The sequence below is a fragment of the Entelurus aequoreus genome, linkage group LG25, assembly GCF_033978785.1.
Source record: "Entelurus aequoreus isolate RoL-2023_Sb linkage group LG25, RoL_Eaeq_v1.1, whole genome shotgun sequence".
Taxonomy (NCBI): Eukaryota; Metazoa; Chordata; class Actinopteri; order Syngnathiformes; family Syngnathidae; genus Entelurus; species Entelurus aequoreus.
Window position 1 is genome coordinate 21038381 of NC_084755.1, and position 27990 is coordinate 21066370.

General features: G+C 39.3%; 2 protein-coding genes across 3 annotated transcripts in view; both read left to right on the forward strand.

Annotated features, from left to right (window-relative positions):
- Positions 1 to 16359, forward strand: part of smurf1 (SMAD specific E3 ubiquitin protein ligase 1) — a 52698-nt gene extending 36339 nt beyond the window's left edge. Inside the window, exons 12-18 of one of the 2 annotated variants that reach the window (XM_062037042.1) lie at positions 3314 to 3428; positions 3530 to 3708; positions 10605 to 10742; positions 10822 to 10942; positions 11038 to 11239; positions 15813 to 15897; positions 15970 to 16359. In XM_062037042.1, coding sequence (XP_061893026.1) covers positions 3314 to 3428; positions 3530 to 3708; positions 10605 to 10742; positions 10822 to 10942; positions 11038 to 11239; positions 15813 to 15897; positions 15970 to 16069 — 940 coding nt within the window. In that variant the 3' untranslated portion in view covers positions 16070 to 16359. The remainder of the gene's footprint in view (positions 1 to 3313; positions 3429 to 3529; positions 3709 to 10604; positions 10743 to 10821; positions 10943 to 11037; positions 11240 to 15812; positions 15898 to 15969) is intronic. The other variant, XM_062037043.1, reaches the window with a different exon arrangement.
- A 2938-nt stretch (positions 16360 to 19297) lies between these two features.
- rnf216 (ring finger protein 216) overlaps positions 19298 to 27990 on the forward strand; it is a 37369-nt gene continuing 28676 nt past the window's right edge. The window contains exons 1-4 of the mRNA XM_062036463.1: positions 19298 to 19432; positions 20657 to 20788; positions 25262 to 25395; positions 26787 to 27953. Coding sequence (XP_061892447.1) covers positions 20719 to 20788; positions 25262 to 25395; positions 26787 to 27953 — 1371 coding nt within the window. The 5' untranslated portion in view covers positions 19298 to 19432; positions 20657 to 20718. The remainder of the gene's footprint in view (positions 19433 to 20656; positions 20789 to 25261; positions 25396 to 26786; positions 27954 to 27990) is intronic.

Genomic DNA, 27990 nt, shown 5'->3' on the forward strand with positions numbered 1-27990 from the left:
TGATCGCGACTGTATGTTTCTTATTACACTCAAAGAACAATTTTAGAAGATTAAAATTCAAACAAAAATGCATTAAACACTGGGCTTTTCTAATTGCACTCAAAGAACTATTTTACTCAGTACATATAGTCTGCCATTAAAATAAAATGCGGCGCGTTGTGTAAGACGGCGCAGGTTGTTGTGATTTTAATGCAGACAGTCGAGGAGGCAGCGTGCAGGTGAAAAAGGTAGTTAACTGAACAAACAAAAGGTGAGAGCTACAAATTGCTCTAAAAGCATAGGGGAAACTATTTGCAGAAAAAAACAAAACTTGACCGACTATAAAGGAAACAAAAACGGAATGTTGGACATCAGCAAAGAACTCACGAATGATGTGGAGCAGACGGCGTCCACAAAGTACATCTGTTCTAGATCTCAACATGGACAGAATAATCAACATACTCAACAATGTCCCGACCAAGAATGGTGTTTAAAGCTCAACTTAAATAGTCCTTATTACCAACAGAAAATAGGTGCGGGGAAAAGTGCTCCGGGGACAGGTGTGAAGCAGCTACGGAAAAGCACCAATAAAACAGGAAGTGCCACCAAAATAAAAGCACGGGAGAGTAACTAAAGCACTAAACATGGTAGAATACTCACAAACTAAAAATAGAGCACAACCTGTAGCAACAGGCTGTGACAAGAAAGCTTTATTGACATTGTTTTAAATGCTTCATGATTTGTGTTTGCCACTCTTGGTCAGTGCTTTAAGACAAATACAATTATGAGTAAATACTGAAAACAATAAAACTACACAGCTAAGACATGTATAATGTAAAACATATTTTTTAAGATAAAACAAATTGTAGGAATTTGTAACAAAATTTAAGTAATTTCACTTGCATTAGTTTACGCTACATGGGCAGTTTTTACCGCGCTAATAATTGGCAAGTCAACCAGCTGTGTGCGAGTCTGCGAGTCTGCGTACCTGTATGTGCAAACCAGGGGAGCTGGTTAACTACATTACCTTACACTCCTTGTGCATATGTGGATAATTATTTAAATGGTTAGATAAGTTTGAAACAAAGATTGTAATACTTTAATGCCACCTTTGGCGAGGCATGTTTTATAGCAGCGTTTGCACCGTGGCGCTTCCGTGTTTAAAGCGCCACCTTTATCGGTAGTTTTGAAATCCAAATACCTCCACATTAAAAAAGTACCAGTAATTTTCAAAGGCAATATAAAAACGTTTTTAATTCATTAGTACCGGTATACCTTACAATCCAAATATATGCGTGTGTATGTAAACATAACAAGGGGGTGATTTAATAACTATTTAAATATTTTCCCCCAACAAAAAAACGTTTTTGATTAAAAAAAAAATTAAAATAAATAAGTATTTATATTAAATAACAAAGCCAAAGCAACAAGAATAACTTGTTGAACTGTCCTCCTTATATACAGCCTTGCCGACACGCAGACACTGTTCCTATCCTTCTGGTGAAGGACAGGGACAGTGAAATAACAAAACTCCTTTTACAGCCAGGTGATTAAAAATAAAAAAATCTACTTTACCTATTTTGTTGTTCTTTTTGGTGTGCAGCAGAAGAGAAGGAGAGGGTGATGGGGTTGGCGGGGTAGGTGCAGTGTCATACAAGGCTGTGGATACGGGTTCTATTCCTCCATTTTTTTTTCAACAAATATATTGTCCATTGTTTTCCTTGAACTTACATACAGCTTGCAAAACTAGAATAATGTTGTCTAAAGAACATTTGAGAAAAAAGTCAACTAAGTAGCACTGAGCACAGTTACTTATGCCTGGTTCACACCAACGGCGCTTGCCGCGCTTTAAAGCGGCGAGCAAAGCGCCGTCATTTTTGTCAATTTTTCCACGAATATCCCGATCTCCGAAGTAATGTTATGCTTTGATACGCTCTGATACGCTCTGATACGAATTAGTTGCCGCTTTGTTACCGTTCCTCACGATTTGATCCCGCTTTGATACGCTTTAAATCACGCTTCGATACGTTTTATTACGCTTTATTGAACTTTATTATGCTTCGATGCGATCATGACGCTTTAAATCAGGCTCTGACACGATTATCAAGCTCTGTTGTGCATTGTTACAACAAAAATAAGAAAAAAATGTGAAAAACTCAGTATACTGTTTTCCACACATTTTTTATATTCATATATTTTTTCAATTTCTCTTTTTTTTCCGTTATATTATGTTTTATATCTTCATTTCTTTTATTTCTTTGTCATCTTAATAAATATCTATCTTTCATTTCTTATGCTAGTTGACAATAAAAAAAGGCATTTCTTTTATTTTTTATATTCATTTATTTTTTCAATTTCTCTTTTTTTTCCATTATATTATGTTTTATATCTTCATTTCTTTTATTTCTTTGTCATCTTAATAAATATCTATCTTTCATTTCTTATGCTAGTTGACAATAAAAAAAGGCATTTCTTTTATTTTTTTATATTCATTTATTTTTTCAATTTCTCTTTTTTTTTTCGTTATGTTTTATATCTTCATTTCTTTTATTTCTTATTATTAACATTTTCATACAGAAAAATTATAGACAGTAATGTCAAACTGCAACATCAAACAGCAGAAGTACAGAAGCAATGATCATCGTATAAAAAAGGCAATGATGCAAAAGAGAATGGATTTGTAATCCTGTGTTGGTTTTACATAAAGTTTCAATGTCACTAGTCAATATCACAGTCACTTCCTATTGCGCTTTGAACCAAGATCTGTTAAGCTTTCCTACGCTTTGAGTCAAGCTTTGCTGAGCTTTGTCAGGCTTTGTCACACTTTGATACGCTCTCGGCGCTTTATTCCATTCTTGACAGAGCGCAGAATTTTTTTAAACCGTTTAAAAAAATTTGGCGAACTTGCCGCATGTCTGCTTCACTACAAGCTTTCCCACGATCCATTAGGACCCGCACTCTTTAATCAGGCTTTGTTACGCTTTAACGCCGCTTTGCATGCCGCTTTAAAGCGCCGTTGGTGTGAACCTAGCATAACAACAGCACTACTGAGCTGACAAGTAGCACGGAGAGCGATTAGCCCGCTCCGAATAGTGCTGTTGGGCACAAAATGGCTGCGCTTCGAGGCACACAAAGAATGAGTGAAACAATGGTACATTGAGGTATGTACAACAAATAATATTTTTATTCGGCCTGTGGTTCGTAAATCAAAAAGTTTGTACAATCAGGGTTCATAAATGGTGGTTCTATTATAGAAACAAATCATTAGGACTTGCATGATTTTTGTGTGCTTTTCCTATAGGGTTTCTATTAACATTGTGGTTGTTCTCTGTAGGGAGTGGCTGTATCTGCTGTGTCATGAAATGTTGAACCCTTATTACGGCCTGTTCCAGTACTCCACAGACAATATCTACACGCTACAGATCAACCCTGACTCTTCCATTAACCCTGTGAGTAGTCAGACACACATAAAACTTTTCATAGTTGACCTTGCAATGGCAAATGTATTTAAAACTCAAGTATATTGTATATGCGTTGGCCCATGTTTCAGGATCACCTATCATATTTCCACTTTGTGGGCCGTGTAATGGGGCTGGCAGTTTTTCATGGCCACTACATCAATGGGAGCTTCACGCTGCCCTTCTACAAACAGCTGCTCGGCAAACCCATTCAGCTCAATGACCTGGAGACCACCGATCCAGAGCTGCACAAGAGTCTTGTCTGGATATTGTGAGTAAAATCACCTTGCAAAAGTATTCGCCTTGCAAAAGTATTCACTCACTTGGCTTTTAACATATATTGTTATATTACAACCTATAATTTAAATGTTTTACTCTAGATTTTATTTGAGGGATCTGCACAAAATAACCTAAGTTGCTGAAGTGAAATGAGGAAAAATACACTGTTCAAAAAAATTAAAGGAACACTTTGAAAACACATCAGATTTCAATGGTGAAAAAAAAAAGTCGGCTATCTATACTGATATGGACAGTTTAATGTCTCAGGAACAAAAGGATGCCACATCTTTTGATGGAAATAAAAGTTTTCAGCCTACAGAGGGCTCAGTATATAGACACCCCAAAAAAGAAAGTGAAAAAATGATGTGGCAGGCTCGTCCATTTTGCCTAAATTCAATTTCTGCAACTCAAAATTATTTTCAATATCTTGTGTGGCCCCACGTGCTTGTATGCATGCTTGACAACGTCGCGGCATGCTCCTAATGAGACGACGGATGATGTCTTGTGGGATGTCCTCCCAGATCTGTCTAAGGGCATCAGTGAGCTCCTGTAAAGTCTTGAGGAGCAACCTGGCGGCGTCTGATGGCCGAAACATTATGTCCCAGAGGTGTTCTATCGGGTTTAGATCAGGTGATCGTGAGGGCCATTCAATTGTGTCAATTCCTTCATCCTCCAGATACTGTCTGCATACTCTTGCCACATGAGGCCGGGCATTGTCGTGGACAAGGAAGAACCCAGGACCTACTGCACCAGCAGTATGTCTGCCATGGGTGCAAGGATTTCATCCCGATACCTAATGGGTGCAAGGTTTGACCATGGGTGCAAGGATTTCATCCCGATACCTAATGGCAGTCAGACTGCCGTTCTCTAGCCTGTAGAGGTCTGTTCGTCCCTCCATGGAAATGCCTCCCCGGACCATCACTGACCCACCACCGAACGGGTCATGCTGAATGATGTTGCAGGCAGCATAGCGCTCTCCTTGGCTTCTCCAGACCCTTTCACGTCTATCACAGGTGCTCAGGGTAAACCTGCTCTCATCTGTGAAAAGCACAGGGCACCAGTGGCGGACTTGCCAATTCTGGTGTTCTATGGCAAATGCCAATGGAGCTCCACGGTTCTGAGCAGTGAGCACAGGGCACACTACAGGACGTCGTGCCCTGAGGCCACCCTCGTGAAGTCTGTTTCTGACTGTTTGGGCAGAGACATTCACACCAGTAGCCTGCTGGAGGTCATTCTGTAGGGCTCGGGCAGTGTTCAACCTGTTCCTCCTTGCACAAAGCAGCAGATATCGGTCCTGCTGATGGGATGAGGACCGTCTACGGCCCTGTCCAGCTCTCCTAGAGTAATTGCCTGTCTCCTGGAATCTCCTCCATGCCCTGGAGATAGTACTGGGAGACACATCAAATCTTCTTGCAACAGCACGCATGGATGTGCCATCCTGGAGGACCATCTGCGTAACTTCAGGAGGGTTAAGAAATCGCATCATGCTCCCAGTCGTGATAATGACTCTAGCTAAAGCCAACACTTGTGGAAAAAAAGTTAAAAAAGATCAAGAGGGAGGAACTTGAAATGGCCTCCACCTGCAAAACCAGTCCTGTTTTGGGTGCCATCTCGTTGTTGCCCCTCTAGTGCACCTGTTGTTACTTCCATCAACACCAATGCAGCTGAAACTGATTAACAACCCCCTCTGCCACGTACCTGACCAAAACCTTATCAGAAAAGTGCAATTGAATTCATGCCATACCCTGATAAAAATCTGTTCCTTTAATTTTTTTGAGCAGTTTATATTCATCCATTCATTTTCTACCGCTTGTCATTTCGGAGTCGCGGGTCTGTTGGAGTCTGTCCCAGCTGCAAGTCGCCAGCTCATCGCAGGGCCAACAAACACAGATAGACAGATAGATAGAGGGAACCCACGCAGGCACGGGGAGAACATGCAAACTCCACACAGGGATTGAACCCAGGACCTTCTTATTGTGAGGCACAAGCATTAACCCCTGTTCCATCGTGCTGCCCGGAGAAAAATATATATACAGTAAAAACAATATTTTAAGAAAATAAACAACAGAAAATTGGCATGTGCATATGTATTAACCCCCTTTTCTATGAAGCCCCTTAAAATGTTCTGGTTCAGTCTATTAACTCCAGAAGTCACATAATTAGTTAGGGTTGGGTTATAAAGAAATATACACATTTTTGATGATGCCCGGAGCATCATCAAATCCATATTCGTCAAATGGAAAGAGCATGAGAGACCACAACCATCCTTCTTGACCAAAACTCACAGACCGGGCAAGGAGGGCATTAATCAGAAAGGCAACAGAGAGACCGAAGGTAACCCTTAAGGAGCTGCAGAGTTCCACAGCAAAGACTGGAGTGTCTGTGCATAGGACCACAATAAGCCGTACACACCATTGAACTAGGCTCTCATGTAACAAGCTTGCGTACGCACAAAAACCTGCCCTATGCCCTTTTTCACATCAAAGATGAGATGTATCTAGACTGACATTGATGTGGAAATGTGCGCTGCCTCACGGCAGCCTGTATGCACATTTCTACAGGCTGTGGATACTTTAGTGACACACATAAGTGATGCAGGGTAACAGTTTACGTAAAAAAGTGCCAACTTTTACTCCTCAGACTGATGGGTGTGCACATCTGAAACATATGAACAACACCCCCCCTGTTTAATGTTTCGTGTTCATATTTGTGAGGACGTCTATTAATTTATATTTGCGATCATTTTGCCACAATGTCTTCCTGTGACTCCAGCGAGCAGAAGCGGGTGGCGGCACACGAGACAGCGAGGACATGTGGAGGGCTGGGGCTGACTGTCACATAACTGCTGCGACAGTCCTCTCCTGTATTGTAATAATACATTGAGTAATCAAACAAGAGTCAAAGTCTTTCGTAACTCTTTTTATAGCGCTGGCATGTTTAAATTAAAAATAATTTTCACAAAACTAATCTCGCTCGGACCAGGCATACTGTGTGAACACTTTTTGTTTTAAGTTACACACATTGTATTTATTTCGGGGGAATCACAGTTGCAGGAAAGGAAGGGTCAGTTGCAGTGATTACCTTTTCAACACTCATCTGTTTTGACTCGACCAATTCTTTTTTTTCTTCCCTGTGCTGTTTTCTGTAGCAGGAGAAACAAGCACCTCTTACTGAGTCCTCATTGGTCAGCGCATGCAGTTCTCAGTCACTTTCAATATGATTTGCGTATTTGTAAGGGGGCGTGGTCTGGATGTGCCAAGCCACGCACACGTCTCCGGTCGATTTCAAGTTGATTACGATGTAACAAAGAAATGTGCTTCGATTTGTGCGTGCGAACACTTTAATACATTTGGAATTTTTACTTGCGTACACCGTTTTCTGGATTTGATAATACGTCCATTTTTAGTAAAAAAGCCACGCCTCTCTTGTTACATGAGGGTCCTGGGCTTTATGGAAGAGTAGCCAGAAAAAAAGCTCTGTAGAGTGTACGGATTATTGGGGCACCGTGGCTCGGTTGGTAAAACAGCCGTGCCAGCAACTTGAAGGTTCCAGGTACGATCTCCGCTTCCGCCGTCCTAGTCACTGCCGTTGTGTCCTTGGGCAAGACACTTTACCCACTTGCTCCCCCTTCCACCCACACTGGTTTAAATGTAGCTCAAAGATGTAGGTAATGGATTTCGCTATGTAAAGTGCTTTGAGTCTCTCGAGCAAAGAGGTATATAAATATAATTCACTTCACTTTTTTGTGGTCTCATGCACACACTCCATTCTTTGTAGATGTTTCCTATAACCCAGTGATTTTTAAATATTTTCTGATACGCCCCCCCTAGAGAGACTATAAATAGTATAATTTGTATATAAAATCGTTATAACTATACCTTTGTATAACATTGGAAGCTTATTAACATTAAAGGAAACAACACACAAGTCTTTTCTCGTCACCTACCATGGTTACAGTGGTACGGCAAAAAAAAAACATGTTCCCCGAGGTCATACGCGCCCCCCCTGGCATCGCACCATGCCCCCCCAGGGGGGCCCACCCATTATTTGAGAAGGACTGCTATACCCAACTGTAATTATGTGACTTCTGAAGGTAAGATATTGCACAAGAACATTTTAAGGGGCTTCATAGCAAAGGGGGTGAATACATATGCACATGCCAATTTTAATTTTTTCATTTTATTAAATTATTTTTTAAATATATTTTTCTCATTTAATTTCACCAACTTAGGTTATTTTGTGCAGATCCATTACATACAATAAAACACATTTTAATTACAGGTGGTAATGTACCAAAATAGGTAAAAAGCCAAGGGGGTTAATACGTTTGCAAGGCGCTGTATTTAAAATGTAAATGTATACAGAAAGTACACACAGTGTTTCACTTCTTTATGTTACAGCCTTAATGGAAAAATTGATTTCTTTAAAAAATGGTTTTTAATATTTGAAAATTAGCAACAAAATGTTGAGGAATGTTTGTGAATACCAATGTACATGTGGCTTCTTAGATTTGTATTTTTAAAACAGTTTCTAACATTTCAAAATAAAGTTTTTTGTGTTTCATTATGGGCTGTCGAGTTTAGAATTTGGTATATGAAAAAGTTTAAATATTGACACTAATAATAGTTATCGGAGCCTTGAGTATTGGCTGATATCAGCACCAATTAGGACTGGGCGATATATTGAATATACTCGATATATCGCGGGTTTGTCTGTGTTGTGTGATATAGAAAATGACTATATCGTGATATTCGAGTATACGTTCACGCAGTTGCTTTTAGCTGCGGGCATTACACTACATGCGTTCCTCACTCTTTCTTGTTTCTCCTTCTCACTGAGAGATAAAACAAGCGCACCTACTTACATACGTCACATACTGTTGCGCATGCAACGTCATACGCCCTCGCGGAGCAGAGAGGTAGCGGAATGGTTAACGTTAGCTGTGATTCTAACGGAGTGGTGCGAGTGGTAATACGAGAGAAAGTAGGTGCGTATCTGGTAAAAAATGAAGGAAGAATTAATTCCCAAGAAAAACAGCACGGGGTCCATCGTCTGGCGGTGGTTTGGCTTCAAGCGGGAAGATGTTGAACAAACAACAGTAATATGTCAAGTATGCGGCAAAAGCGTTGCTACAAAAAGTAGCACCACTGCTAATGTGTAGCATCATTTGAAAAGTCACCCGCTAGAGAATGAAGAGTGCTTGAAACTCCATCTCCAACTGGTGCCACACCAACAAAATGCCCAAGCAACAATTTCCAGATCAACACGTATGAAAAAAATAGTCAAGAACAGAAGGAGATAACGTCCGCAGTAACCTACCACATAGCGAAGGACATACACTATTTGATTTCCTATTATGCAGCTAATTTGTATTTGACAGTTATTGAAATATCTTGTGTGACATCATGCACAAAAGTGCACTTTATTTGTTTTAAACTATTGCAGTGGCGCTCTGTACAAAAAGTGCACTTTAATTTAGTGTTGTTTTGATAAGTCATCTTTTAATGACATCATGCACAAAAGTGCACTAATAGCTTGTTTTAAAATGTCTCTGACAACCTTGCACTTTCTGTTTGAAATTACATGAATGTTTGTGCCACTGCTTAATAACTGTTTAATAAATACAGTTTTGGTAAATTGACTTAGTTGTGATTTCCCTCTCTGCATGAAAGTTTAAAATGAGCATATATTAATGCAGTATGAACAAGAATGTTTTAATGTAGACACATAGAATCATCATACTGGTGTGATTATATGCATCAAGTGTTAATTCAAGGCTAGGGCAAAATATCGAGATATATATCGTGTATCGTGACATGGCCTAAAAATATCGAGATAATAATAAAATGCCATATCGCCCAGCCTTAGCACCAATATTGCAGACTTTTATTATTTCTGTAGTGTGGAATGTTAGAAAAAGTCTGATCAAATAAAATTATTTAAACAAAAAACAATGGTAGGTATGAAAATTACTAAACTTTAATCATTATTAATAACCCTCGAAATTGAACTTATGCTGTCTTTAAGTTAAAGTGGAGTGGTAATTTTATTTTGCGACACCTGGTGGCCACAATAATTCATTAAATTAAATGATGCAGTAAGTTGAATGATGCGGACACGTGTGTTACTGAATACTTTTTAATACGCTTCTGCCTTGGAGACTTTGCATGTACAAGTAATATGTTATTGGTCGATCCACATCTGAATCACAACTAGTGCAATCCGATCCTGGATTCATTCATCATTTTCAAACATCGATAAAAACAAACAAATTATACATTTAAAAAAAGGTTGTTGTTTTTTAACACATTTTTCAGTGTAACCTGTTTAGAAAAAGTTTTGTCAATTTTAAACCAAACAATATATTGCGAAAATAGGTTTGAATAAAAAATTGATTCTTAAAGGAATCGTTAACATTTTTTATACATATTTTTGTTAAAGAATCCATTTTTAGATATACGTTTTTTGACCATACCTGTATCTGTGCTTACTGTGCGTATGTATCAGCAGCCAAGAGGAGCATTTGTAACCGCTAACCTGCTTTGAAAAAGTCTTATCATTTTTATGCCAAATAATCAATTTGCGAGAATCGATTCTGAATTGAATCCTCACCCCAATAATTGGAATCGAATTGTGAGTTGTTCTAAGATTCTCATCTCTAAAATGCGACTATAATTATTTGATACTTGTTTGTATTGACAAATGTGCTGTTTTAGATTGTTCTTATGTACATGTAATTTATTTTATATTATGTTGCAAACATTTCAAAATAAGGTTTTTTTGTTGCATTATGGGCTGTTGAGTGTAGAATTTGAGGGAAATAAATGAAAGTATTCCCTGACTTCAGTGTTGCTAATTGTTATCATGTGTGCATGTTTCTGTGCGTAGAGAGAACGACATCACTTCAGTCCTAGACCACACATTCTGCGTGGAGCACAACGCTTTCGGGAAGTTCCTACAGCATGAACTCAAGCCTAATGGCCGAAACATCCCTGTGACTGAGGAGAACAAGAAGGAATACGTGAGGTAATGAAAGTGGGACACGTGTCGATCATGAGGCTGAGTATAAAGAGCTGTGTGTATTAAAGTTTGTTATTCTCCTTAGGCTTTATGTGAACTGGAGGTTTATGCGTGGAATTGAAGCCCAGTTTTTGGCTCTCCAGAAGGGATACAGTGAGCTGATCCCCCAGCATCTCCTCAAGCCTTTCGACCATAAAGAGCTAGAGGTATTTTTTGTTTTTGGCAAGGTCCCCCACTTCCTCATCTATATTTATTTTGACCTATGCTTTTCTCTCTTCACCCTGTGTTGCGTACTATCCAGTTGATCATCGGCGGATTGGGCAAGATCGACCTGGCTGACTGGAAGACCAACACGCGACTGAAGCACTGCACGAGCGAGAGCAACGTGGTGCGGTGGTTCTGGCAGGCGGTGGAGGCCTTCAGCGAGGAGAGGAGAGGACGCCTGCTGCAGTTCGTCACGGGCTCCACCAGGGTACCATTACAGGGCTTCAAAGCACTGCAGGGTGGGTCATGCACTGGTTCATCTTTTTTTTATTTGATACCCTGATACCCAACTTTATAAGTGTTGAACTTGAACTCCTGCTATAGTATAAGGTGGGATATTCAAAATGATGCTGGGTAATAGGTTCTGATTTCCCATTGGAAATCATGTAATGGGAACAGTTTTGTAATAGGTTCAAAATACTTTCATCATAAAACCTTTTATTAGCTGGAAAGATGATGTTTCAAGTAACAATTTGAAGGCTGAAATGTGCTTTTTTTGTCATGACAGCTTCTTCATTTGTTTATACTTACTTCCGCTGGGGCTGATGCATGACTTGCAATTCTCTTCCCAAACACTAGAGGGCAGTTTTTTCCCGAGTGAGCTATTACAACAAGCTACACACATCCTGTGTGTGCAGTAGTAAACAATGGCGACTCAAGTGACATTCACATTGCTGTTAGAGCTGTTAGTAATCATTTTGAAACATCTGTTATAGTTTATTTTGCTCCAAAACCGGAGAAAAGACTTTCACGAAGGAAGTCTGTGCGACCCCTGAAAGAGTCGAGGCAGTAGACGGGGGAAAGGAAAACGCGGAAATATTAAAGCCAACCAGTGACGGCTCTGCGATCTGCGTCGCCGCTGTGCAAAGCTAAATTTTTTTGGAGGTGCACGCAAAGGTTCGCCACAGGGGGAGGAGCCAGCCGGCGTCAGTCACGCAGGCGACACAGGAGCACATTTCAGCCTTAACTGTTATACAAATCATCCATAAAGTATACACAGTGCTTCACTTTTTCGACATTTTGTTATGGTACAGCCTTATTTCCAAAATGGAATAAATTCATTTTTGTTCTCAAAATTATACAGACAATACCCCATAATGACAACGTAAAAAAATGTTTTTTAATGTTGTACTAAAAATAATAAACAAATCACAAGTACATAGATTTCACAGCTTTTGCTACTTTGTTGATGCACCTTTGGCAGCAATTACAGCCTCAAGTCTTTTTGAATACGATGATACAAGCTTGGCAAGCCTATCTTTGGGCAGTTTCACCCATTCCTCTTTGACAATTCCTCTTTGCAGCACCTGTCAAGCTCCATCTGATTAGATGGAAAGTGTTGGTTTTCATCTAGGATGTCTCTATACATTGCTGCATTCATCTTAGTCTAGTCAGGGAGTTGACCAAGAACCCGAAGGTCACTGTGTCAGAGCTACAGCATTCCTCTAGAGAGAGAAGAACCTTCCAGAAGGACACACATATCTGCAGCAATCCACCAATCAGGCCTGTATGGTAGAGTGTTCAGACGGAAGACATTTCTCTATAAAAAAGACTCTCGGAACATGAGAAACTAAACTCTCTGGTCTGATGAGACAAAGATTGAGCTCTTTGGTCTGACTGCCAGGCATCATGTTTGGAGGAAACCAGGCACCGCTCATCACCAGGCCAATACCATCCCTACAGTGAAGTATGGTGGTGGCAGCATCATGCTGTGGGGATGGTTTTCAGCGGCAGGAACTAGGAGAGTAGTCAGGATAGAGGAAAAGATGAATGCAGCAATGTAAAGAAACATTCTGGATGAAAACCAATGCTTCTCATCCAACCTGAAGAAGATTGAGAGGTGCTGCAAAGAGGAATGGGCAAAACTGCCCAACGATAGGCGTGCCAAGCCTGTGCACCATATTCAAAAAGACTTGACGCTGTAATTGCTGCCAAAGGTGCATCAACAAAGTATTGAGCAAAGACTGTGAATACTTCTGTATGTATGATATTTTTAGTTTTTTACTTTTAATAAATTTGCAAATAAAAAATGTTGACCTATTCAGTGGCCTAGTGGTTAGAGTGTCCCGCTTTGAGATCGGTAGGTTGTGAGTTCAAACCCCGGCCGAGTCATACCAAAGACTATAAAAATGGGACCCATTACCTCCCTGCTTGGCACTCAGCATCAAGGGTTGGAATTTGGGTTTAAATCACCAAAAATAATTCCCGGGTGCAGCCACTGCTGCTGCCTACTGCTCCCCTCACCTCCCAGGGGGTGAACAAGCGGAAGGGTCAAATGCAGAGGACAAATTTCACCACACCTAGTGTGTGTGTGACAATCATTGGTACTTTAACTTAACTTAACAAAAAAAAAGTATTCAATTTTGGGAGTAGGGCTGTAATATAACAAACTGTGGAAAAAGTGAAGTACTGTATAGGAAGCCTAAAAAGAGAAGTTAAACTATGTCTAATAAAAGACAACTACTATTGCTCATATAGTACCAAGCAGTGAGAGCATTTGTGCTGCAGTGAGTTTGATTTGTGATTCTATGGTTATGACATTTTCTCTCTTTGCTGTCACTAGTATCCTTCTGTGATGATATCACAAAAAACAAGGAAAGCATTATATACTAGTGCTGTCAAATGATTATTTTTATAAATCAGAATAATCACATTTTGGACTTTGGATTAAGCATGATTAATCACAGGTTATTACTTGCTTGTGTCATTTAAATTAACCTAAAAAAAAGACCCCAATGTGATCCAGGAACATTTTTATAGGAACACAATTTTAACATGTAACATGCCCAAAAAGAAAAGAAAACAATAGAATGTACTACAAACAACAACTGTAGTTTTATGAAATAATGTAATAATAATAATGTGCAGAATTTACCTTAGAGAGTGGACTTCTAACCTCCCCTTCCAGCTGCTTTTCCATCAAAAGCACCATCAGCAACTTTTCGATATTTTTATGAATAAAAATATCCATAAAAATACACCGTGTCGATATTTTACTAATCTTGACATTAGACTTATTCTGTTTCAGTATGGTGCGGAGTAGCAGTGATATGCTTGAATTGCATTGCTAAGTTCAGTCATGGTTTTGATGATTTCTTTCTTTTATTCAATGACTATCATCCATTTCTTCTTCTCGGCACTGTCCTTCACAACCACCTTCTTCCTTGCCATGGTTGGAAAACAAAGTTATGTCCATCTCTAGCTATAAACTAATGCTAGGGAGTAAGACCAAATGTTCTGAACAGATCTTACGGGGTTCACTGTGACATTTTCTATGCCAACTAATGGCGGGGATGCTTGTAACTTAAAGCATAACAATTAACTGAAAGACAGCTCTTATCTCAAACAATTGAGGCACTAGTGTATTTAGGTGAAATAAAAAAGATATCTAATTAGAGATCATAATTAATTGCAAATGTTTTTAATCGCTACTTACCGTATTTTCCGGACCATAGGGCGCACCAGATTATAAAGTGCACTGCCGATGAGCGGGTCTAGTCAGGTCTATTTTCATAGAGGCGCACCGGATTATAGGGCGCATAAACATCTCATATTATTTTATTTTTTTTAAAATTGAAAACCCTTCCTTGTGGTCCACATAACATGTAATGGTGGTTCTTTGGTCAAAATGTTGCATAGATTATGTTTTACAGATCATTTTCAAGCCGCTTTCTGACAGTCGCTTCAGCCGTTTTGTGGGCGGTCTTATTTACATGGCTCACCTTCGGCAGCGTCTTTTCTCCGTCATCTTTGTTGTAGCGTTGTAGCGTGCAAGCACGGGAGTGGAAGAAGTGTCAAAAGATGGCGCTAACTCTTTTAAAGACATTTAGACTTTACTTAAATCAATACCGGTGCATCATCTCCTCATCCGTGGCTCACTAGTGCAATAACAATGCCGGAAATGTGTCCCGTGCAAAAACGTCCAACTGGAACTCTTAATAACTAAAGTTCCTTGGGTGAATAATGTAAACTCACTACACCGTTTTGTTTTAGCGCTTTCATGACGAGTTTACTGACAGATTTAAGTAAGAACTTTACACTACTTAATATTAGAAATGGCAACAGCGGAGGATGAATGTCCCATAACAAGAAGATAGAGAAAAAGAAGAAGCTTATTGACTACGGACTATATGGGCGCTAATTTTCAGGAGTTATGCAGATTCTAAATACAGATCAGCAGGTACCAGAAGGTTGGAAAAGTTTCTTTTGCATAATATTGCAAAACAAAACGCCTATTAATGTCTTACCTTATACACACACCATAATAATACTCGTATGTTGAAGCACAGTACAATCCATCGAGCGGTGCGGCTTCATATCTTACCAAAGTCGTACTAAAACATTTTGATAGATTTTTGAGTGCTGTGTGTAATGTTCTATATTTTCAATGGAACATATAAAATGTTGGTGTTATTTACTTGTCATATTGCAGTCTATACATATTTCTTATGTGTGACTGCCATCATATTGCAGTCTACATGTATCTCTTATGTGTGACTGCCATCATATTGCAGTCTACACGTATCTCTTATGTGTGACTGCCATCTACTGGTCACACTTATCATTTAACCATGTACCAAATAAAATAGCTTTGAGGTCAGTAAGCAAAACCAAAAGTATTCCGTACATTAGGCGCACTGTCGAGTTTTGAGAAAATGAAAAGGTCTTAAGTGCGCCTTACAGTCTGGAAAATACGGTATGTCCTGATACTATATTCTGAAAGCGCAATGCAGTAAGTACTCCTGAAAATACTTTGAATGTTGTTGTGTGTAGCAGAGTAGAGCAGTGATAACTAGAATGTATGTGTGTAAGGCTCTACAGGTTCTGCAGGACCAAGGCTCTTCACCATTCATTTGATAGACGCCAACACTGACAACCTACCCAAGGCACACACATGGTAAACACGCATTCTTCATTTATTGAAGGGTTCCAGCTTGGTATGGCTAACCATTTTTCCCCTTGTTTTTAGTTTTAACAGAATAGACATCCCCCCCTACGAGTCTTACGAGAAGCTTTATGAGAAACTGCTGACGGCTGTGGAGGAGACCTGCGGCTTTGCCGTGGAGTGAAAAAGACCCCCATGAGCAAAAACTAACAAACATACAGTCCACACTTGTGCTTGCACTTGCATTCAACTCTTTTGACTTAAAAAAAAAAACGTACCCACACATTCATGCACAGAACATGGAGTATGCACAGAGTATGGAGGGCGGCCAAGCACGACAAGAACACAGACTGCACGTCGCCGCCTAAACCGTCGGGAGCTACAAAGAGGAAGCACAGCAAGGAAGTCAAATGGAAAAAAAAAGTATTTAAAGAAAAATTTTTCAAATGTTTTGAAGAAGCATTTTTATCTTTTGGTTTTAAACAAGCGATGATGTCAACTCCTCAGAATGTCTACAGCAAACATACTGTATGAGCCTGCAAACAGACAACGGTGCAATGATGTCTGGATGGAGAACAACGTTGCGCGACATCCTGACTGATTGACTCGTGTGTACTCCTTACGTTCACTTTTGACCACTGTCGTGTATTCCGAATGCGTCTATGTTCGTGTGCATGTGAGAGCGGGTGAGCGTGGCACGGTCACGCTGTAAAAAAAGAAAAGAAAAACGATCAAATGAGCCTCTCTTTGATTACTTTTTGTCTCTTCCGTTTTTGTACCTGCGACCACTCTGATCCACTCTGATGTTTTATTTATTACTAAGTGATTACTGACCAAGCTGCTATATGCTCTGCAAAGAGCTCACACTAATCTATTCATCCCCTCCCCCAGAGTTGATAGGTCAACTCACTTCCAATTCAAGTAATCCACAAAGTGGTTTTTGATTCAATTCTTGACTTTAAAAACAAAATAATGCAGATATTCTTGTGAGTGTATGTGAAGTATTTGTGTATTGAATGCCTGACATGTTATGTTAATTAAGGTGAAAGGGATCAACCTTGAAAGCCCTGATTTTAAAAAGTCTCTCCATGGAGAGGTGGTGGTTATTTTTCTACATGAGCGGAGGTAATGCAAAGGAAGAGTCATCAGCTTCAGGAATTTTTACGTGACGTGTATAATAAAATCTTAAGCCTTTTTGGTCATGTTTCAATTTAAACTTCACTAATGTTCCGTTTTTGGCAACCCCAGTGTTTCTCTGTCCATCGATTTATTTTCTCCATAGCCTGAATGGTTCCCCTTTGTCCTGTTATCATTAACCTCAAGGCAGCCATGAATGAACAAAACGCTCTTTACAGTAATTGGTCCTCCATGAAAGTGAATGAAAACGAAACAAAACTCCTGTGAGTGAGACATGGAAAAAAACAATGGGCTTTACGTTGGATTGACGACTGTTAAGCAGTATCATTTCAATCTGCTTTTTTTTTAGGTTCTGAGTTCACTGTGTAATGGATGCAAGAGTATTGAAACTTACTATGTACTAAAACATTTATGAAAAATACAGTGTAAATAAGATTATATTAAAAAGAAATTACATTGAAAATAAAACATCTTCGTGCTGTGTGATTTATTTATTTAAACATTGTTTTTATTATTGACAATACAAGACTTTTAATATTTTAAAAGCTCACTCTTAGGGAGGCCAAAGTCGGCAAGAATAAGCTCAATCTTATTTTGGACCTTAATTAAAACAAGCGATATTAAAAAGTGATTGATGATTACAGAATAGTCTTTCTCTCATCACACTTTAAAATATGTATTAGATGCACATGTTTAAAAATGTTTGTTGTATGACATATAGCAAGCATGCCATGTGTATGCTTTTGTTTACATTCACCTATGTTTAAATAGTCAGCCTGTTAACCCAGGATATATTCCATTGTTTTAGACCATGGGTGTAAAAATAACATCTAAAAATAACTGCGGCCTGCAGATTATTTTCTAATGGCTCGCAGCACAGTCTAAAAACAATAATGCTAAAAAAAAAAAAGCATTAAAAGGTGATATTAATAAGCAAACAGCTGTAATGTAATGAGAAAAAGTAAAAATATTGATGTTTATAATAGGGGTGGAACTTTTTCCACTTCCGATACTATTCCAATATTGGAGCCCTGAGTATTGGCCAATAACATATCAGCACCAATAACACAGTTTTAATATTTTGTAGTGTGTAATAAAACGAAAAGTTTAATCAGGTGGCCACAATGATTAATTAGGTTAAAGGTCATAATGCAGTAAAAAGTTGAATGATGCAGACGCGTTTGTCACTGGATACTTTCTAACACTTCTGCCTTGGAGATTTTGTACCTACGTAAGATGCAATAGGGTTGCTCAAAAAATCAATTCACATCAAATTCGTGTTTCATATATATTCAGATTCTTAAATCGATTCACAATTTTCAAAAACTGATTTAAAAAGAAGACAAGTTTGAAAAATGTTTTTCTTAAAAATCTATTTTAAAGATATATGTTTTTAAGGACATCTGCACACTTACTCCCTGCATGTATGTCACACATCAGCAGCCAAGAGGAGTTTTAGTAATCTATATCCTGTTTTAAAAAGGTTCTATTGTAATTTTTACACCAAAAATTATTTTGAGAGAGTCGTTTTGAATCATGAATCGATTTGAATCAAATCGTCACTTAAGAATCGGAATCGAATAAGTTGTGCAATTACTTGATACTCGTTTATATTGACACATGTGGTGTTTTAGACTGCAATGTTTTTCAATTAAGATATGTATAACATATCAATTAATCAATCAATCAAGGTTTATTTATATAGCCCTAAATCATGAATGTCTCAAAGGGCTGCACAAGCCACAACGACATCCTCGGCTCGGATCCCACATCAGGGCAAGAAAAAACTCAACCCATTGGGATACAATGAGAAACCTTGGAAGGGACCGCAGATGCTAGCTTGTGCGCAATCGTGTGCTTAGCTGTTGTGTAGGTGCTGTAGCATCTATAGCAAGCTACAAATAAATGTGCTACCGGACTGCATGTATCAGCGCCAAACTGATATAATCCCATACTTGTTTTTTTTCCTCATAACAGACTATGACATAAAGCTGACATTTTATTCTTAAAAAATATACTGTATCTCTTTTAAAAGTAAATATATAAAAATAGCTCACATATTTTAATTTTTCAGTGTGCAACCCTCAGTGGAAAAAAACACCCCTGGTGTAGAGTTACATAGAAGTGATTTCGACCCAAATTCAATAGTATGAAGTAATTTTTTGAAAAGCATGAAGGAAAAAGGCTGTGTAAAGACGTTAGTGGTTGCTTTCCTGTAGAGAACTACATTTTCAGTGTGAAGAACTACATTTCCCGAGGCGCCGTAAACGTGACACAGGCTTTGTACGCGTGACGTCACGAACCTGCCTGTCCTGTGGTCTTGTTTTGGCAGCTTGTTTGCTTCTTCGCCTAGCTTGTATCTGTCCTCAAAGAAGACGCTTTGAACTGCCACGCCAACAAAAAAGCAGCGGTATTGTCATTATTTTGTTGTCTTTTTATCCAAAACATTTATCCCGTATTAAAAATGTATGGTTTTAGGCACTGGCTACTAAATCAGAAGTCCCCCTAACAAGTTAACCTGCTGGCTAGCTAGCTAGCTAAGCGAGCTAATCATTAGCTTCGCTGCCACCATTGCTATTTACCTCTTTATTTACGCGGAAATAATCGATTAATTTTGTTTTATCATGTTTAAGTTTAACTTCGGCTCTCTTCGCGCACTGACAATATAACGTTAACGCTACTGTCAACATTGCGATTAACGATTTGATTTAATATTTCCACATATTTTTTGTTGTGCTTTAAACCGTCATGCGTTTTCTATCATACAACATGACATTAGCTTCCCTCTTTATTGCCATACATGTTATGCTATTACTTTGAAGTCGAAGAAGACCAGTCTTTAAAGGAGTACTGGTGATGAAAGCGTTGCAGAACATCTCTCGGGGTCCGTCCCAGTGTTTGTCCAATTGAACTATCCATCCATCATTTTCTACCGCTTGTCCCTCTCGGTGTGGCGGGGGGGGGGGGGCTGGAGCCTATCCCAGCTGCAGAAGGATTCCTCGTCAGACCGTGTTAAATGTAACTGATTTAAAATTAATGAGTTGTGGTGCAGGGGCAGCACGGTGGACCAGGGGTTAGTGCATGTGCCTCACAATACAAAGGTCCTAAGTTCAATCCCGGGCTCGGGATCTTTCTGTGTGGAGTTTGCATGTTCTCCCCGTGACTGCGTAGGTTCTTCTCCGGGTACTCCAGTATCCTCCCACCTCTAAAAACATGCCGCCCGAAGCAGCTGAGATAGGCTCCAGCACCCCCTGTGACCCCGAACGGGACAAGCGGTAGAAAATTGGATGGATGGATGGAGTTGGGATGCAGGGGCAGCACGGTGGAACAGGGGTTAGTGCATGTACCTCACAATACGAAGGTCCTGAGTTAAATCCCGGGCTCAGGGTCTATATATGTGGAGTTAGCATGTTCTCCCTGTGACTGCGTGGGTTCTTCTCCGGGTACTCCAGTTTCCTCCCCGCCTACCGCCCGAATGCATCTGAGATAGGCTGCAGCACCACCCGCGACCCCGAAAGGGACAAGCGGTAGAAAATGGATGGATGTATGAGGTTGTGGTGCAATTCCAGAGTCAAGCCAATGTGTGATTAAATGACACAATGTCTTTTTTAAGTGGTTACGTTTCTGTGTGTAGATGGTATCAACTGAACAGTGACCTCTGCAAGCCGGTCCGTGGGGGTGGTGAGTTGTCTTATCATGATGGCGGATGGATGCAGCGATGACGACGTTATTCACCTGGCAAGTTTCAACGTCCACCGAAGCCAAGGTAAATTGGTTCAAATAATTATCCAGAGTCTAGGGCTTTTCTACACTTACTACACAACTGAAACTATGTATCTTGTAAACAGTGACGTGCGGTGAACTAAACACCAGGTGAGGCATAGATACTTTTGGAGGGTTTTTTTCTACTTAAATTCATATGTGCAGCTCTAATTATTGTTGATTTAGGTTGCACATTCATTCATTTCATTCATTCATTTAGTCATTTATTTCAGGCAATGACATAAAAAAAAGTACAAGGTAGACAACACGTAATAATATAAATTGATATAATTCAAAAGGTAATGTACAGTATGTAAGCATGATGGTCCAGTTTTGCCTGAAAGGGAGTGGGAAGAAGATAATTGATTTAATCCCACCCCCAGTTCTCAATTCAGTGATTAATACATTGAGTTTCACTGTTACTTTGTTTAAGGATTATGATACAAATGTTGTATCATGGTGGCATTAACACAGGTGACAATAAGTATTACACTGTAACAATAATTTGTATCAACAATGTAGGAAGAATGAACATACCAACAATGGTAATAGACAAAATACCAACAATGGTAATAGACAACATAGTAGTAATGGTAAGGAAACATTGAGCACATGTTAACACTTTTAAGCAGAGTACAACAGCAGATCAAATTAAAGACCCTCATCTCTATATTTGAACCAGACCCGATGTTTGTATAGTAGTTTAAATCGATTAATAGTTTGGCATTGCTTGTGTTGTAAGTCCAGTTTGTTCCAGAGTTTTACTCCGCATACAGACACACAAAATCGTTTAGATTTTTTTTTATATTAGAGTAACAGCAAAAAGAAGGGAGTGATTCGCTTTCATAAAAACATTATCATAATGATATTATGATATGATAAATGGGTCCACAAAGTATTTGATAAAGTTGTTATTAAATACTTTTTGGTCCCATTTGCTTTTAACAAAGTAAATATAGTATTGTGAGTGTATCTTACCATTCTGTATTTGTATCTGAAGCAGCAATAGCTGTCCTCCATGAAAACGTACTTTGTATGATCACATTCATTTTGTCTTAAAGTCCAGTTTAGAAAAGTATTTAATCTTGGATACAGTATATAATTCTCCATATTGGCAGACACATTCATTCAATTCAATTTCATTCCAAGCAATAAAACAATATTGTTGCATCTGACAAAACCCCCCCACAAACGCTGGCTTACTCTAATAAAAATGCCATGTTTGTTATAAATACAGTTTAAAAAAAAAAGGCTTGCTTCCACTGGAGATACATGTTTGCTAGCTTGAGCGCCCTCACTTTTCCCAGTGTGGTGAGTCAGAGTATTGCTGAGGCATTGAACTGTAAGATGACAATATATCGCCACCTACTTTGAGGCAGAGGTACTTGCTGCCTCATGTAGCGTGTAGCTGTGGAGGCACTACCTGTGTCTGCCTCACTTCTCGTCTGCCTTGTTATTTTCATCAGGAAACATGGAATTTCCGCGATTTTGACCATGAAAATTATCAAAATATACAGGAACCACACCAAAATCACATAGAAAGCATAGACCAAAAGAGAAATATTAAAACATATTTTATTTTATTACTTTGGTTTTTAACATCTCACGGTAGAAAATGGATGGATGGATGCATGGTTAAGCCTTTTACCCCCCTGGTGGCAAGATAAGGCACTGCCTCACTTGCCTCCCCTGACAGCATGTCACTGCTTGTAAAGTATTCTTAGCCACAATATACACAATTTGATTCATTTCCTGTCCACTTATCAGTATTCGTTGTTTTTTGTGGAAAAAGTATGTACCATATTTTCCGGACTATAAGGCGCACTTAAAATCCTTTTTTCCCCTCAAAACTCAACAGTGCGCCTTATAACCCGGTGCGCCCAATGTACGTAATAATTCTGGTTACCGACCTCAAAGCTATTTTATTTGGTACATGGTGAAATGATAAGTGTGACCAGTAGACATAAGAGATACGTGTAGACTGCAATATAATGGCAGTCACATACAAGAGATACCCGGAGACTGCAATATGACTCAAGTAAACAACATCAACATTTTATATGTTCCATTGAAAATATAGAACATTACACACGGTGCTCAAAAATCTATCAAAATATTTTAGTACGACTTTGGTAAGCTATGAAACCGCACAGCTTGATGGATTGTACTGTGCTTCAACATACAAGTATTATTATGGTGTGTGTATAAGGTAAGACATTATCAGGTGTTTTGTTTCGCACTATTATGCAAAAGCAACTTTTCCAACCTTCTGGTACCTGCTGTTCTGTATTTGGGATCTGCATAAGTCCTAAAAAATTTGGCGCGTCCGCCTTTGTAGTCTGTGCCGACCCCCGTAGTCGATAAGTTCTCTGTTTGTTCAATTCTGCGAAAGTTAACCATGTATCTTTAGTAGAGATGCTAACAGTCCCTTTCACAGACAATAACATATTGTTGTGCTTTCCTGTACCATTGCTGATGTTCTGGTTGTTGTTACATGAAAACACTTGATATGAAGCACACTGCACCTTTTGCAAGAAAACACTTCTATGGCAAATCTGAAAAAATGGCTGTTCTGATGTTGCCTAATATTTTTTTAAATTAGTTAACAATAGAAAGATTTATTGTGTATTTAGTTAGTTAAACCTTTTTGAAAGATTTATTGTGTATTTAGTTAGTTAAACCTTTTTGTTTTCCAATGTGAAAGCAGTGAATGAATTAATATACTGGTACCTATAATTTGAGCTCACGTTGAGGCGTGTGCAGTATTCCTGCCCTGAATGCGGTCTTGCAGGCAGGCACAGAATGTCTTTGTCTATTGGTCTTGACTCGGAGAATAAAGACACCTTAAGATTTCCCCTTAATGTGTCTGATTGTAGCGGTGCGCAAAAGCAACATATTAGCCACCACATCTTTGCTTTTCTTGCCAATTGTATGCTAACAGGCCCAATTCCAACAAGTATTTCCTCCGTTCAAACACATCTCTGTGCTTCACTCCTAGACTCATTCTCCGCCGACACGGTCTGTTCACAAACCATGGGAAAAATGAACGATCATAACATACACATTAACACCGGCAGGTAGTTACAGTATGAAATTATATATATATATATATATATATATATATATATATATATATATATATATATATATATATATATATATATATATATATATATATATATGTATATATATGTATATATATGTATATATATATATATATATATATATATATATATATATATATATATATACATATATATATATATCGAGGATGTCGTTGTGGCTTGTACAGGCCTTTGAGACACTTGTGATTTAGGGCTATATAAATAAACATTGATTGATTGATTGATTGATTGATATATATATATAGTTTATTATTTGCTCACTATTAACTAGTGATGCACTGAAAGTTTGGCTGTTAAAGACAGATGTACTTTAATCACTGGAACAGTGCTGCCAAAAACAAATGTTGTGATGATGTAAGGGCAATTGGCTCTAAAACCGAGGTACGGACTTTAGCATGGGTTACCTGTACCGTTGAAACAAAGAGTGCAAAATTCAAAAGGATTTGAATACTTCCGTACCCACTGTAAGTATTTGTAGTAATAAATATGATTAGAATATTTGAGCATTATGTGTGTATTTAATACAGTAATTGTGTGTTGATCCTTAACATTCCTGCCACTTCATTTTACACACTATAACATTTTTAAGTCTTTTTTTATTGGGGAACATATACCACAATAATATTGTACCGTGGCCTTACTATCCTGATAATATTGTATCATGAGATTTTGATACCGTTACATTCCTAGAATAAAATGACGAATAAATAATTATATTATTACATTCAGTAGCTGGCGATTAGCAGCGCAAGCTAGTGATTGGCATCGCCGGATTGACTGAACTGCCCCAGCTGCGCACGCACTAAAACTCAGCAACTTCCTTGACGGTAGTTCTTCCAAAATATAGGAATTTTTTTTTTGTTTTTTAAAACAACGGTTTGCTAAAGTACCTATTGATAATCCACAACTACACTTTACAAAATGTAAGTAACTTTTATCCATCCACATTGTTCATTATTCAAATTTAAAACTGACCATTTTATTACATTTTTGAGTCTGGGTGATGTATTGGTGTAACTAAATAGGCCTGCATTTCATGCTAATAATTAAGGTGCTAAATTTTTTCGGAAATGATTTTCGTAATCTAAAGTTGTTCATTTAAAAAAAAAAAAAAGTTATGACTTGAAAAAGTTATGACTCGAAGTCGTAAAACTGTAGCAGCCGGAAGTTGTGTTTGTGCATGTGCAGCATTTGTAAAGCAAAATGGATTGAGCTCCTCGGTAAATCCATATAATCCATTGAAAAATTTACAGTTAATACAAGTGATTTGTGGATGATCTGTATCAGAACCGGCTGCATGAAACCCTGATCGGAACATTCCTAATTTGAACGCATATGGATGTGTTGTGAAGGCACCAGCAGCCGCCAGAGGGAGCTCATCACCATTTCTGATGATTCTGATGAGGAGGAGGCTGTGCCTTTGGTAACTTGCAGTCCTGTTTTAGTGCCAGACGATGTTGCAGAAGACGATGTCAGCATACTGGAGGTAAGAAATAGACTATAAATTGTATGTACAGGAAGTCCTAGAAAAGCGTTCGAAGTCGAGTATTAGTGTAGGTCGGAACTTGTACCTAAATTAACACCTAAGTCACTAAGAATGCATTAAAAAAAATCCATCCGTCGTCGTGTCTTTCATAGTGATTGTGAATGATAGGCAAAATTCATAAAAAAGTGCAGTTCCCCTTTAAGTCATCCAGCAGCTATACAGTAATACAATGATATTACTGAATAGACGATATGTCGATCATTCATTTATGACAGTCCAAATATGATCACACACAAAGGATTTTCTCTCCATCGCCTGTCTTTGCAGTCCAATGTCCTCTTTTCTCACAGCTATTTGTGTGTAAATATGTCAGATTTCTGACGTTCTAAATAAAGAGATAAAATAGCACCCGCAGAACAGTTTAAGTCTTCATAAATCACAGTGCGCGTGCTTAATGATCATTTTTGCATCTTCTCCTACTTTGTGGGCGCTCTGATAATCAGCATATATTCTTCCTAGTCATGAAGAAGGACACGCTCTTTATTATGCTCACTTATAGAGGCTGTTTGCAACATTTACACTATGCCTAGCAATAGAGTTAACGGCTGAGATCGCTTTTTTTTATATTCATAATGCTGAATAAACGAATAACTACACTGAGAAGAAGCCGCCATCTACGACTGTTGCCTCTTGTGAAAATTTTGAAGGTATGTATCGTTAATGTTTTCACATCCGCAAGCTTTAAAGTTTTAGTATTCAAGTATTATTATTTAGTATTTTAGCCTAACGTTAGCTATCGTGGCGAGCTGGCTTACATTACAAACTAAGGTTCCAAACTAACATGTAATCTATTATATAACTTACGCAGAAATTGTGCATTTTTCTATGGCCCTTCATGAACAAGTCAGCATCTGAAATTCCTCACTCTGAAGGGCTGCATTCATACCCCCTACTCCTCGTTATACCCACTACCGCTACATGCAAAGAGTCATTGGTACACCACTACCTTCACGGGAACGCGCAAAATGTAGGGATAGGGCTAAAAAGTAGGGTGAGGGGTCCTATTGGGACTGGGCTTTAATGAAGGAAAAAGTGAACTAAAAAGAACCAAAGTGATGTTATTTGACTGTGTATTATTTGTATTCTTCAGCCAGGCGCAGGTAAAAAGTTGTCTTTCAACTTGTACCGTTTTACTGAGTTATGGACGTTTATTAATAATGTTTATTCAGCCAGGATTCAACCAATCTCTGTATGTATCATTATCTGTCTCGCTTTCTCAGCGCAATAGAATCTGCTTACATATGTAGTGTGACATCATAGGTTAAAGACAATAAATACTTCAAAGGTTATAAACGCAACATAGATGACAGGATCTCTTTTGTACCTTGTAGCAACGATCTCCTGCACGCCGACTTGTCATACGGCCACTCGCACCTGCACGCCGACATGTAATACGTCCAGCGGCAAAGTGGAACGGGGGCTTAAGAAACTTTCAAGTTGCTGGTCAACACAGTGCAACGTCTGGAGGACCTAAGGGAGACCCAGACTCGCTCCCCTCTACCTCCAGAGATACTACTTTCCTCATGGCAGTCAAGATGGAGGAAGTAACTCATCCAAACCTTGCCAAGAACTCAGAGCAGCAAAAAGGTGGTGTAAAGAACGAAGATCAACCCACCTCCACACCAGCTGTCACAATCGGAGGACATGCACAAGCACAAGTTGAGCCTAGCACTTCTGGACCTGCACTGGCTGGCTCTGCGGGACATCCACTAGTTGAGCCCCAGCCAAGCACCTCGAAACATGCGCTTGCAAAGACACTGCCTGGCTCTTCCACAGTAAATCAAGACAAGGCTTTCACCAGCACGCAAGACAATCCTCAGGCAAGTACTTCATCTGCACAGCAGCCCAAACCTAGCACATCTGCAGAGCCTCAGCCAAGAGGCAACGCAGCATTAGTACCACAGCCTGTCCAGGCAAGGAAGTTGGACATTGTCATCCTTACACAAAAACCCGTCATCCAAGCGTCCGCTTTTATTGCGCCGGCTCAGCAGCAGAGCACGCCCAGGGTCACGACGCAGCCCTATGTACATCCTATGCAGGGCAATCTTGTTCAGATTGAACCCAAACCCCTCGCCCAAGCCCCGGCCCAGCCTGTAGTCCAGCCCGCTCAGGGCCCTCAGATGGTAACTCACTCTGCAGTTCTGATAGCCGCTGCCCCAGAGAGGCTGGGACCTCCAGAGGCAGGTCACCGGATCATGATAGGAAGCCAGGCAGCCGGGAAGGCCGGTTCCAATTCCCAACCACAAGGTGGCGCCTCAAATGGCAACATAAACTTGAACCCTCCTGCTCTTCCAGCCCCTGTAGCATCAAGTACCGACAACAGAGTAGAGACACTCTTTCTGGCACCAGACCCAAACCCAGAAAAGATCAATCCGGCCCCTGGCTTGGTTGCGGCCCCTATTATTCCCGTTAACATTCCCACAATAGAGGATCCAAGGCCCGGTCCCTCTGTGCCACGAGAGACGCAGCCCCTCGCCAGAACTCTCATCACTGGTGTCGTAAGTAGTAATGTTGCACCTTTTTTGTTGTTTTGTC